At 43.3% G+C, this 13,629-nt stretch overlaps 1 protein-coding gene across 1 annotated transcript in view; it reads left to right on the plus strand.

Annotated features, from left to right (window-relative positions):
- The first annotated feature begins 547 nt into the window (after positions 1-547).
- The window catches only part of GABRA5 (gamma-aminobutyric acid (GABA) A receptor, alpha 5), a 55,178-nt gene continuing 42,096 nt past the window's right edge, over positions 548-13,629 (plus strand). Inside the window, exons 1-4 of the mRNA XM_008946761.1 lie at positions 548-1,078; positions 9,023-9,144; positions 10,962-11,029; positions 11,142-11,362. Of these exons, the coding sequence (XP_008945009.1) occupies positions 993-1,078; positions 9,023-9,144; positions 10,962-11,029; positions 11,142-11,362 (497 nt within the window). The 5' untranslated portion in view covers positions 548-992. The remainder of the gene's footprint in view (positions 1,079-9,022; positions 9,145-10,961; positions 11,030-11,141; positions 11,363-13,629) is intronic.

A 13,629-nucleotide genomic window follows, 5' to 3' on the forward strand; every position in this document is an offset into this window, starting at 1 on the left:
GCGGCTTTTGGCTTGGGCTTTGCGCCTTGCTGCGCCGGCGGGGTGCGGAGAGTAAGTTGCTGAGCGGTGTAGCGCGGGGGGGCACAGGGTTCAGGTGGACAATCGACCAGCTCCCCTCTGGGTGTGCTTGTGAGGGCAGGATTTGCTTTTTTGATGGTTTGAGTGTTTGTTTTTTTGGTTTTGGCTTTCTTGTTTTGGGTTTGGTTCGTGGTTTGTATTTTTTTTTTTTTTTTAATAGGGCACAGAGGAAACCGTTAGTGCACAATGCTGAAATTGGTGATCTGGTCGCTGAGGCAGGTATCCGAAAAGCGGCAGGTGCTGGAGGAGGCACAAGTTGCTGGAGCAGCTACGTTACTGTCATTCTTCATGCTAGTGTGAGGTTTATGTATCTTTGGGAGGAAGGTCACTTTTCACTCCCCCCATCCCATCCTCTTTTTGCTAAAGCAAGCTGTGCATCAGCAGCATGAATTCCAAGAAGCAGTAGGTGTTTCTTGGCATTTCAACTGGGATTTTGGAAAGGGAATCTGGGTATTTAATGGGGAAAAATTGTGATGGAAGGAAAGGATGCGGAGGCTGCTCACAGCCCTGGGTTTGCAGGCGTGTGGAAGTTGCTGAAATAGGTAAAGGGTCAAAATTGCCATTTGGAAAATGGTGACGATTTCTTCAGTTACTTACATCACGGATGAATATAAGGGAAAACTGGGCCACTAAGATTTTTTCCTGCTTTGCAGTTTGCTATCAGCAGAAGGTAAAACATGTCCTTGAAGATATACAATTTTACATAAACAGCTGATGTTTACATAAGCCTAGATAAGTTTGTGAAAAACAGAGATAGCGGAAGATGCAGTGTTAGCTGAACTCGGCTATCCTGCTGTTTGTCTGTGTAATAATTTACCTTTTTTTTTTTTTTTTCCTATTGTTGCAGTGTAAGAACAAAGTGAGCAGCTGCACCTTTACCAAAGCAACCACCTGCGTTCCTCCTCTCCTCTGGAATGGACAATGGGATGGTCTCTGACTTTATCATGATCAAAAACTTCTTTCTGTTCTGCGTTTCCATGAGTTTAGCCAGCCACTTCGGGTGAGTAGCCCATTGCGTTTCAATTTTTGCTGTGGGTTTTTAAAAGGAAATGAAAAACCTTGGCTCGTGTGGTACGGAGCAGCTGAACAAAACAAGGGGGCTTTGCATTTCATCTTAACGTGCTGGTGTCGGGGGGAAGGGAGCAGTTGGGTTTCCTGCTCAAGTTTACTGTCTGGTGTCAGTTCTTTATGCCCTTAATGCTGTTGCAGGAAGGTGTGGGGGGCAGGGGGAGCTCAGGCCGGGCCTGTGGCTGCTGAGTGCTGTGGCCTGGGTGCAGCACAGCCGAGGGCTGGGGTGCTCCCTGCTTGGCTGAGGGGGGCTGGCACCTTCCCTCTCACCTGGCAGGTGCAGGCAACGGGCAGCAGAGCGAGGCTGCGACAGCAGGGCTGGGTGCGTGCTGCTGGCTGCTACAGGCTTTCCTAGTGAGTAAGCTCAGATTGTGACTGCTCCGAAGGATGGCTGAGTTTTAAACTTGCTAGAATAACTAGAAATTGTGTTTCCCTGAAGCATATAACAAGGAATCCTGTTTCCTTGTGTTTTGCTTTGGATGCTTTCCTGTTGGTGATCTTCTAGAAACTATATTGAGGAAATTATAGCTCTTAGGGAGAAAAAAAACCAACAACCAACCAACCAACCAACAAAACATAACATCCCCCCTCCCCCCAATCAAACAGAAATCCCTGATGTATATTTTTTTTCCTAAAGCCAGTTATCTTAAGAACTTTCCAAAATCAGGCTACGCAATGGAATCTAGAAACAGCATTTCGCATGTTCTCTGGAAACGTAGGTTGATCCTTTTTTTGTGGAGGAGAACAATTATTTATGATTTCACCAGAAAAAAAAATGAATCCTCTCAACGTGCTGATTCACAAGCACACCCATCATATTCTTGCTATAAGAAAATACAAAATGGAGATGCAAATCAGTTTCTGATTTCAAGTAAAGTGATTTTTTTGCAGTTTGGAACTAGAAGAAAGACCAAACTTTGGGTGATGACTGTCTATGCTGTAAGCAAAACCTAGCCCTGTCACCAGCATGTGTCCTGTGTAGGCAGGCAGAAGCCTGTGACCACAGTGGCTTGTATGAATGGTTGTAGGAATGCACACTACAAAAGATGAAAAGAGCTGCACACTGACTTATTCACCTTGGAAAAGCTTGGTCCTGCTTTCACTGTGATCTAAGGCAAAACTCTCCCTGGACTTTCTGATAGAAATGAAGAAGGCATAGATAGTGTGGGGCTGGTTTTAAACTTGTCTTGACACACTGAGAAGAGCTTGAGGACTGTAAGCTTAAGTCCTTCCTTAGTGTCCAGCATTCCTTCAGAAGGCAGTACACTGCAATAGTCAAGCATGATCTGTTTGGGGTGGGTCTTTTAACTGTGTTACTCCTCTAACAGAAAAATAGACAGGTGAGGCTGCAAAAAAAAAGAGGATTTAACTTGCCCAAAGCAAGTCCCAGGTAGGAATTGATGTGACCTGTAACCTGGCAGATAATCAGAACAGGATAGTTAGGGGAATCTAGGCCACTTGTTTTCTGTGAGTTACTCAAAAAGCTTCTGAGCACTAAAATGAGATCATCACATAACCTCCCCCTCCACCCCCCATTTCTGATCTAGTAATTTTAGTCTGGGCCTGCAGAGATAAGCAGCTCTAATTCGCTGCACCATTCACATGCTGCCTGAGGGCTGAATTTTGACCCTGCTCAAAAGACAGAGGATGCTCCAGCACTTCTGTTCCAGAGGCAGAAGCAGTTTCAGAGTGTAATTTGCTAAGTGCTTTGGGACTGACTCTTCAGGACAGAACAGTACAATTTACATGTAGGCTGGTATATTAACTGCAAAAATCTACTACTGATAATACTTGCTGTTGCTACCACGTTCTCCTTTATTATCTTCATCCATGTTTGGACTGCACTGTTACATTGCAGTGTGTTTTGTAATGTGCTAGATAAAAGTGATTGGTCAGGTGACCACAAATTAAAAAAGCAAAACACAGTAGGACATTACAGGTGGAGACAGACATTTGACTATGATTCTCCATAGTCGTTCCATATTTATATTAGATCATAAATACAGTTTTTGCTGGCATAGCTAAAGCCACCTTAGGGGATTTTGATGCCTGGTAAAATAAACAGAAATTATGTGTCTCAGTCTCCTAGGCTACTTCAGAAAACTCAGCAAAACTCTGTGATTAATGTTTAACATAAATGTGGAATAATTATCGGGGGTTATCCACATCAATGGGTGGTAGAGGAGAACTGTAGGCATAGCTGGTAGAAGTTATTTAAAGAAAAAACACTGAATTAAAGTTCAAAGATAAAGAGGAAACAAGAAGAGGATGTGAAGCCACTCACTGTTGTTGCTGTAACAGTTTTATGTGTCTCCTTCTGCAGAAATGGTGCGGTGTGAGTCAAGGCTTTTTCAAGCTTGCTTGAATTCAGCCTTGAGTTGTATAATGCTCTAACGAGCTAGGATATTTTACTGCAGCATTTCAAAATGGTTCACGATGGTATTGAAAGTAAACATTAATAACAGAGCTAGAGAATAATTACAAGTCAAATATAATTTTAAAGCATGTTTTCGGATGAGACAAGAGTCTGATTCCTTGTGGGACTTTGAGGAGCCCACGTAGTGGCAGCCCCATGAGGGTTGCCACCATGGGTGACTGCCTGCACTGAGATCTCCCTGAGACAAGGCAGCCTGTGGTTGGCCCCATGCTGGCCAACCTTACTGCATCCAGACTGGTTTCTTGGAAGCCCCAGACCGTCCACATGCACATCTGTGGGGATACATTGGTGACACACAGTCCCTGTGCATTTGTGTTTTGGATGTGCAATTTCAGAAATCTGTCTGAGAGCCAAAACCAATGGGGACAGATGTTGTTTGGTGTACCCACAGTTTAGTTGTCATCTGCTAATAGTATTTAAAATAGTAGAAACATGGAAAACAGGAGACTAAATTAAACGTAGCTAATGCAAGACTTCTCTGTACACCCTAAGAACTCAGTCTGTGGTGTGCCTGTAGTTTCACATACTCTTCCACTAGCTCACAGCTCTTATCACTGAGACCATAATCCTGCTATTTAGACAAAACATACCTCTCCTTCAGCCTGTTATTTCAAGCTAGTCTCTGCAACCCTAAGCAGTTAGTTCTGCTGGGTTATCCGTTTCCAAGTGCTTGTAGATGCTAGGGAGTTCTCCCTCATATTTTTTTAAGACTAATTTTGTAAGAATTAACATATCTTTATGCGGTCATGCTTGTCTACGTATTTTTTTTACCCTGTTTTCCTTTCCTTCTACATGTCTCCAGATATCTTTTTGTACCCATTAGACAATTTTTATAAAAAAAAAACCTAAGTGGGTACCTAGAACTGCTTGGAGGGGCAGACAGACACCATCCGCTGAACAAAAAGCTACAGCTTCAGCATCTCTATTTTGCTTGGCCTGCCAGCTGGCCAAATAGCAGGCACATACCTGCAGGCCATCCAGCATGTTCTTGGTGCAGGACCAGCCCTGGAACAAATTTTTTTCCTAGTGTAGCTGCAGATCAGTGACCTGAGGTGCTGAGAGTACTGGGAGGTGTTTAATGACCCTGGGAAAAATTCAGGATATTGAAAGGGGAGTTAAAGTGCAAGTAGGTGAGGATGATAAGATGTCGTTCTACGAAAAACAGTTTCATTGCACTGCTCACAAATTGCTTGTTCCCTGAAGGGAGTAAAATGCTGCTCTTGCTAAAGGAAAGAATTAAATTACTCTTTAAGGATCTGCAAAGGCCATTAAATTTCCATCATTTTAGTCAGTCTTGTCCTCTGTCCTAATCCGATATGAAAGAACTGAATCTTTGCACAAATGCACAAAATTTCAGAATTTTTAGTTCTCAAGAATCTGCAAGAAAGTGATGGCAAGAAGCTAACTTAGAAAAGTAAATCTATTTCCTTTGATGTTTGGCCAGCTGGTAGTATCCAGAAGCGTGCAAGTGCATTTTCCACTGTCTTTTCCAACAAACTGCTAATTTGTCTGAAGTTCTGGTATTAAAGTTTAGGTCCTATTAAAACAAGTTATTAGAAACTCTACTCTTAAGAAAGAGAAAGAGATAAAAATACAATTTTCAATAGCAAAATACTCAGTTATTTTTCCCGTGTCTCTTACCTTTTATAAAAAAAAAAAAAGTTTTGGGAAAATCACAAAATATCTGCCATAAGTTTTCCTTTTATTAAATATAACCTATGCACAGTACATGTCATGAATTTGACTAGATGGCAAAAAAGACAGTGATGTTTAAAATGGTAAACGATGAACTCATTAGAAGATGTAGCTGAGCATCTTCAGAGAGTTATTACATTTTATGCTGATGGGCCCCTTCTGTGGCTTCTGATTTTTTCAGTCACCTTGAAATCGCAATATTAAATAAATGTGATGAGAAGTATTCCTGGTTGGTTTAGTTTATGTTCAATAATGAGCTTTAAATGTAATTGTCTTTGAATTTTCTTAGCATTTTCCTAAGGTTCTCTTCTGGTTCTATTTTTATCCACAGCTGAAAATGACTGTTATAAAAACATTTTTGGTTGCAGGGAGGCAATAATGTGCTTGCCTCCTAATATGTTGCTAAAACGTAATCTTTAGCTGTGTGCAAGTAACTAATTGAGGGTATCTCTTGTTTTCTATTTATTCATAGACTTACAGTGTCTAATATATGCATGTAACTTTGCAAGTACTGCTTAAAGGTCTTATATCATGAAAGAGAACCTCAGCACTTAACCCAAAACATGTATTTCACCAGCATATTCAAAAATAGAAACGAAATGCTAACTTTTCTGTGAAAGAAATAGTAACGTTTGCATTAATGGCAAACAGAAATCCATCTACAAATGCAGCTTCACATAACACTGACATTTCACCAAAATTCAGCATCAGATGCCTTCTTCTTCGGGTGAAGCGATGTGCCAATTCTAAATTGGATTGCAGTTTTGCAGATGAAGTGCAGACTTTTTATGAGTCTTCACCCTAGCTGTTTCTCCGTCCTTTTCATCTATTAATTAGCTTTGCTTGTGGAGATATAAAAGTATTTCAGTATTGGAGTTGTGTATACTGTTCTTGTGAAAGATGTACGTAGCTGAGATGGAAGGAAGCGGCATCAATTACTCTGGTTAGATTCAGAGGAGCAGTTATAAGAGCTAAGGATATTTTGTCCCATCCCCACAAAAATAGTTCAGTGGAAATATTCCCTCTGAGTTCAGTTGGCTTTGAATTCAGCCACAAGCACTAAAAATAACAAGCTTTTTCAAGAGCAGAGAAACCAGTGAAGCTTTGTATCCTGTGCCCCCAGCACAGTACCTCTGCAGAAATCCCGGCTCCGCATTTGGCATCCCTTGTTCCCTTCTCCCTTTGCAACGCCTACATTTTACCTCTTCCGTCCTTTTCTCCCAGGACCTTTCCTAATCACCTGGCAAGTCTCCTCCATAACTCTTAATTAGTGGAGAGGAGGTGGGCTGGTTTTGCTGAGGCTGTTTCTGAGCTCTGTGTGTGCTGACTGGCCCAGTCAGTGAGCCAGAGGGAATGGATGACTGCTGACCTCACATTTTTACTTAATGAGGCACTAATTTAGATCCTTCTCCCCTTGTCTACTCACTGCTTCTCATAAAACTTGTAGGAATGAAATGAAGTTTGATCTCTCTGCTTCTTTGTGAGATGCGTTGGAAAATGAAAACACACTGAAGCAGCATGGTGTGTATCTCTTTCTTATGGAAAAAAGAAGCTAAAATGAAAGAGAAAAGTTTAAAACTGCATTCTAGGATTTTACCCGTGTCTAAGTTATGGTCACTGCATATGAAGAACCTCTCTAACTTCTGTCTCTTGTTTGTATTTGTTAGGCTGCTGCTTATAAATATTCACTTTTATGTGATGAATCCTTTTGGTCATGATTGACAAAAAAGTATTTAATCTTTTGTCTTAAATGGTCTGGCATGCAGAGATGTCTCATGTTTGTGTTATCAGTTTGCATCTGCTGGATTAACTGTCTTTCATTAGAGTCAAAAATGTCTGTGATGTTGTCTGCATCAGTTACTCACTGGAGTTTGTGGTCGCATCGTAGGAAACAATTAAATTGGTCTTTTGACCATGGACAGATGGGATGGGCTGAAAAATGAGTGAGATGTGCAGCTATGCCTTTGCCTGAAGAGAAGGAGAGCTCCTTGGTGGCCTGGGGCTCTCTCTGGTGTTGAACTTGAGGGTCTCAGCAGTGCTGATGGCACTGGGGCCATGAGGAGCCTCCTGGGCCAGGCATCTGCATGTGCTTTGGTGCTCTTGGGAATCGGATTCACGTTCCCACCACACGGCCCCATTCTTTCCTGAGAGGCTTTGCAGTCCTTTCTTTTTCCAGCAGAATCACACAAGCTGTAAAGAACAGGAGCAGGACTGGAGGTCCCTGTGTCTGTGAGGGGCTACGTGGCCACCACCAGCTTGTCCTGAGCCAGGTCTCATGTTACTAAAACTTCCAGACCCGTTACACAGGTGTCAGCAAGGTCCCATTGGTGTGAACCTTGTGCAGGTAAAACCAGGTTGAAGTTTCTTGTTTCCTTTGTACAAATTCTATTCTGCTAGGTAAGCCTAATCCATATGTTACAAGCATTCTGCAAAGCCAGCTCTTCAGAGGGGTGCTCTGAGGTTCTCTGTTCATTTACTCATTTATTTCCCTGGGGATTGGTAGTAAATAACCATGGAATTATTATTTTTTTTTTTATCTATGAGTGACTGGCTTATGTTGAGTGCAGGCTGTTGAGTGTAAGTGATTCCTGTCTGCTGGCAGGGTGCATGAGGCAGGGTATGGTTCCTAGAGGGACAATGTGCCCTGTCGCAGCTGGAGCATTTGGTGGCAATTCCAGCAGAGACTGAAAGTTGAATAAACACCGAGTGTGAACAAACTTGCTGTCTGAAGAGATGCTCAGTGCTTGCTGCAGGTGAAGCGTGCTTATGGATAAATATTTGCCTCTGTTCTTTAGGTAAGCCAAGGTATTAGGAGGCAGGGGATTCTCCTAAGCAACTTTAAATGAATATCAAATGTCCTTAAAAAAGCAAGTTGTAGTTGTGCTGTGACTGGCTTCCGAGGTCTGAGCCATGAATAAAATAAAAAAAGAGCTCAGAATAAAAACAAATCTGGCCTGAAAGATATGGAATGAGGCCCACTACACATTGCTGTTATTTGCATACTACAGGGAAGGACTAATTTATGCAAAAGAGAGAGGAGGAATGAAGAACTACTTTTTCTGTACTGCAGCATGTTTTTTTCAGATACCCCAGTGATCAGGGGTGGTATTTTTGAATGCAGTGGGAGCTTGTTATCCTCAAATAAGGTTAGAGTTCATCCTTTGTTCTGGCAATAAATTACATGAACTGTGGAAATTAGAAGCTGTTTGACATATAAGGATTAAAGAGTACCTTCAGGCAGACTTGAAGGAGTGTCCCCAGGCAAACCCATGCTGCTTGTGCAGCTCCCCTGACAGCTGATGCAGTTTCTAAAGACTGGAGAGCTAACCTGGGGAAAAACAGTAACAGCTTCTGCTGGCCTGGTGAGCTGAACTTGGACCTTGCACGGGATGGAGGCACCCCAGTGCTGCGGAGGTTGGGGGGTGAGGTGGGGCAGGGCAGTACAAGGGATTGGGAGCACCCTATGCACTATGGCAAGAGGGTCAGTGGGCTCAGGTGTCACCTGATCTGGTGCCACAGGAATGTGTCTCCACAGCATGGGTCCTTCCTTGGGTCCTCCTCCAGGGAGAGATGTTTGTGAGTGCTTGTAGCAGTGATGAAATTGCTGTGGCTCCCCATGCTGCTCAGCTGGAGTGGCAGGAGAGGGCAGAGGCCCAAAAGCTCCATCACAAAGTTTCCTTAAGACTGAACCCCATTGAGGCTGTCACAGCTTTTGACTTGTTTCTTTTCGTTTGCATGAAATAGCTTCTCACAAACGCCAACAGCCTCAGGAAAAGAGGACACCAATGATAACATCACTATATTCACCAGGATCTTGGATGGTCTGCTGGACGGCTATGACAACCGACTGCGCCCAGGACTGGGAGGTAGCACAGCTCATTTGCTCTGGCTATGCAGGGCCGTCATCTACATCATCTCTGCTGACGTCCCGGATGGGTACCTGCCCTTGACACGGGCTTTGACAAGGGAGCTGTGTGTCACTAGCTAAACAAAGCCCAGAAAGTAGATTTGTCTCCTGGCAAACAGGGCACAATACAAAGGTCACTGAAAGTTATCTTCTTTTAGTCATTGGGGTCATCTGAGATTGGGTCAGGAGAGCAGGTGTGGTGCATTTTTTCAGTAATTGAATACAATTTGGGTTTCTTTTCTTTTTGGTACTCCCTAAGGTGAGCGAGACAAGGTGCTAGAAGGTTGCTGCAAGGTTCCCTCACTGGTCAGCATGTATAAAATTGTGCGAGTGACAAAATTATCTGTTAAAAACAGATCTCCAAACCATCCATTTTTAGACAGCTACAGCAATTCTGTATTGATATGTCATTTTGATAACCTCTACAGCAGCTATTTTAAAACCATAACATGTGAATAGTTGCTTGCCATCCTAACCTTGTTGAGCCCTCCTCCAGCTCTGTGTTCCCCAGATTTCTCTCATCTTCTACCCATGTGTAAACCATCTGTTATGTTTCTTCCCGGCCCTTTTTTAATCTGGCTACCCCCACCCCTTCCTCTTGTGAGACCAACACATTGCTTTCATCCCTTTCTCTCCTTCTCCTCTCACTTTACACAGAGATGCTTGAAAATAGGGCTTGGTGCTCCTATCTTATGTAACAAGCCTCTGAAATTTCTGCCCTTAAATTAAATTAGTCCTGAATTTGAAAAGATGCCAGAAGGACTTAGAGTTTTGAGGGTAGAATTAATTTCACCTAACTTTGGACATCTATAATATAGATGTCTGGAAATGGGCAGATTGCTCAAGCCAGCAGACAGGAATAGGTCCTTCCAAGATACAAGTCACCTCATCCTGTAGTAGGTGTCAAATATATGCTAGCAATGTGTGCTTACAGCCCAGAAAACAAATCTTGGGCTGCATCAAAAGAAGTGTGGCCAGCAGGTCGAGGGAGGTGATTCTCCCCCTCTTCTCTGCTCTTGTGAGACACCACCTGGAGCACTGTGTCCAGCTCTGGAGCTCCCAGCATAAGAAAGACATGGACCTGTTGGAGTGGGCCCAGAGGAGAGCCACAAAGGTGATCAGAAGGCTGGAGCACCTCTCCTGTGAGGACAGGCTAAGAGAGCTGGGGTTGTTCAGCCTGGAGAAGAGAGGACTCCAGCAAGGGAGACCTTATTGCAGCTTTCCAATGCCTAAAGGGGGCCTACAGGAAAGATGAGGAGGGACTCCTTGTCAGGGAGTGTAGTGATAGGCCAAGGGGTAAAGGATTTAAACAGAAAGAGGGTAGATTTAGATTAGATATTAGGAAGAAATTCTTTACTGTGAGGGTGGTGAGATACTGGACAGGATGAAGCTGTGGATGCCCACTCCCTGGTAAGTGTCTAAGGCCAGGTTGGATGGGGCTGTGAGAAACTTGGTCTAGTGGGAGGTGTCCCTGCCTATGGCAGGGCGATTGGAACTAGATGATCTTTAAGGTCCCTCCCAGCCCAAACCATTCTATTCTATGATTCTATGATCAAAACCTGTCACTCAGAGGAACTGTGCCATTGAAGGGCCTGTTTCCACTGATTATGGGAGAGCCTGAGGTCCCGAAGGTTGACAACTGCGTATGATCAAGGATGAAATTCTTCCTCAAACATCTTAATTTTAAACTTCTGGGGATTTTTGAGTGATTCAGAAATACATCACAAGCCTGTGATCTTAAACTGATTACTAATGCGGGGCCTATATTTGTTACAGAGAGAATAACTCAGGTGAAAACGGACATCTATGTCACCAGTTTTGGCCCTGTGTCAGACACAGAAATGGTAAGTTAAAGCACGTGGTTGGCAGCACCACTGTATTTACTTTGCTAAAGTAATTTTTAGAACCGTCGCTTCTGTTCAGATCTGCAATCCCTTGACTGTTTCTCTGTGCCAGGAATACACCATTGATGTTTTTTTCCGCCAAAGCTGGAAGGATGAAAGGCTGCGATTCAAAGGCCCCATGCAACGCCTCCCTCTCAACAACCTGCTCGCCAGCAAGATCTGGACCCCGGACACTTTCTTCCACAATGGCAAGAAGTCTATTGCTCACAACATGACAACCCCAAACAAACTTCTGCGCCTGGAGGATGACGGCACTCTGCTGTACACCATGAGGTAATAGCTGGGGGCAGTTTCTTCTTATGACAATTCCCCACTGCCTCTGTAGAGAGTTGTGGGGTGTGTCACTGCCCCTACACCTCACAAAGCTGGGCAATCAATCTTTCACACATATTTATGTGAGTATCAAGAAAAATAGAAAACATGATCGCTGCCTACAAGTACCAATTAATTTGTAGTTTCTGAATGCTGCTAGTGCTTAAATATTTCCTTTGATTAAATGGAATGCATAGTCTCAACAGATTTGATGATTCAGTCCAGTTTTTTAATGAAGATCTGTTCTTTCTTACTGTTGTATTTGCAGCTGCAGTGCTGATTGCAGGAGAAATGTCTCTAAGGCCAGAAACTGAGATCTTGTTCTGGGGCAGTACATCTTGAACCCCTGGAGCTTTTAGTATTATTTTTTTAAAAGTTCACTTACTAGTGCTAAAAGGCAAATCATCATAGGGATAAATGAAATAAGGTAGCAGCACTGTGAAGCTGCTTTAGCTAGTATTTTCCTGAAAACAAAGATGGCACATTATATTGGCAGAGAAGCAAATTGGTGTCTTAGATCTTCAGGGTCATGCTCCTCATTTGATTAGAGGATACTGTCAAGCTTTATCGTTGCATAACCTTGATAGAAGATACGATATTGGTGGTGTTAGAGGATTGTCTGAAATTCTTTTAAGGCCAAATCCCACATCAGTGTACAGCAATTTTCTCATTAAAGTTAATTAGCCTGTAGTAATTAAGACTGCTGTCTATCTTCAAGAGGGTTTTCTCCAAGAGCGTAGTCATATGGACAGCACTTGAAAAAGAGATTAAAGGAAAAACCTACCAAGCAACAAAATGTTACTCTTGAGCTTTCCCCATACAGGCCCAAAGCGGTGCCTGAGACCCAGCGGAGTGCTTGGGAGCCTGAAGTGCGGTGCTGAGCTGCCTTGGGTTTTCGGCAGGCAGCCCCGAAGGGAGGAGAGGGGAGCTGAGGTCCCACTGGTGCCCTGTCCCACTCCAGGGCCAGCTCTGTGGGGCAGGACCACGTGTTCTGCCCCACACCCTGCCACGTGTTCGGGGGGTGACCTCTGAGCTCACTCCCAGTGCCCAGTGCTTAAGACTGGATGGGGCTCAAGAGGATTACGCTTTTGTACACAGGCACCTGGAGCTTTCCAGAGTTTATTCAGGTGTTTTTAACCTGCTCTATTTATCTGTTTAGTTAGTTAGTTAGTTACTTGGTTGGTTATCAATCTATCTGTCAATTTATTTATTTATCTATCTAGTTATTTGTTTATTTAACTATTTGTTTAACTATTTATTTAACTATTTATTTACTTATTTTGGCCCTAGCCTTAAATCTCTTCTTGTGAAAGGAAAAGATATTTAGGAGTAGGTATCCTTACGTAACTCCTTACAGCTTTAGACCATCACTGCTGTAACTATACTAGCACTACAAAACACTTAGGTGTGCTAGAGATCATGTTTAAAAGAAGGAAAAAAACCTCTCATTTTCTCTTCTACTATGTATTTTCTACTATGTACTATGTGTATTGCTGTTCTTACTAGCACCGAGTTAGCGATCTCCACAATAATAAATTGAAACAATGTGAGGGTACACATACAATGAATAAAAGACAAATTTAACTATCAGAGAAACTTATCTTCCCAAAAATATTTGCAGTGCTTGCTTTAAAAAGTCTCTTAAAATCAGACCAGACTAGAGCCACTCCAGAGACTGCTGCAGAGGCGATTCCCAGTGGTCTGTGTAGATGACGTGTGTAAGTGGAGCCCAGTCAGTCCCAGGCAGTGAGCCTGCAGCAGCAGCCCATGACAGCTGGCACGCTGCTTCTCTGCAAGGACTGGCATGGCCAGGGTTAAAGAAATGCAGCAAAGCAACAATTCCTGAGGCAGTGAGCTGAGCTACCCAAGGTGTTGGGGCAAGACCTGGGTGAGCAACACCTGGGTGAGCTCACCACTCAATCACTCTGTGGAGGTGCCTCTCCTGTGACCACGGCAGAGTATTGTCACATTAGGTGCCACAGGGGCCGTCGGTATCTTGAGGAAAACACAGTGCCCTGCTCAGCATGTGCAGCTGGAGAAAACATTTGTGTCTGACACAGACTTTCTCCTTGTCCCACTCAGTCCCTTTTCCCCAGGTTTTCACAGGGGGAAAGCTTTTTGAGATTTTTTTTTGGAGAGATTTTTGTAGGCTAGAGAAAGACACAGAATGCTTTTGTAACCTAAAAAACATGCAACATAACTCTTTTTTTTTTTTTTTTTTTTTTTTG

This window comes from Merops nubicus, unplaced genomic scaffold (assembly GCF_000691845.1).
Source record: "Merops nubicus isolate BGI_N331 unplaced genomic scaffold, ASM69184v1 scaffold2489, whole genome shotgun sequence".
In the NCBI taxonomy this organism is placed as follows: domain Eukaryota; kingdom Metazoa; phylum Chordata; class Aves; order Coraciiformes; family Meropidae; genus Merops; species Merops nubicus.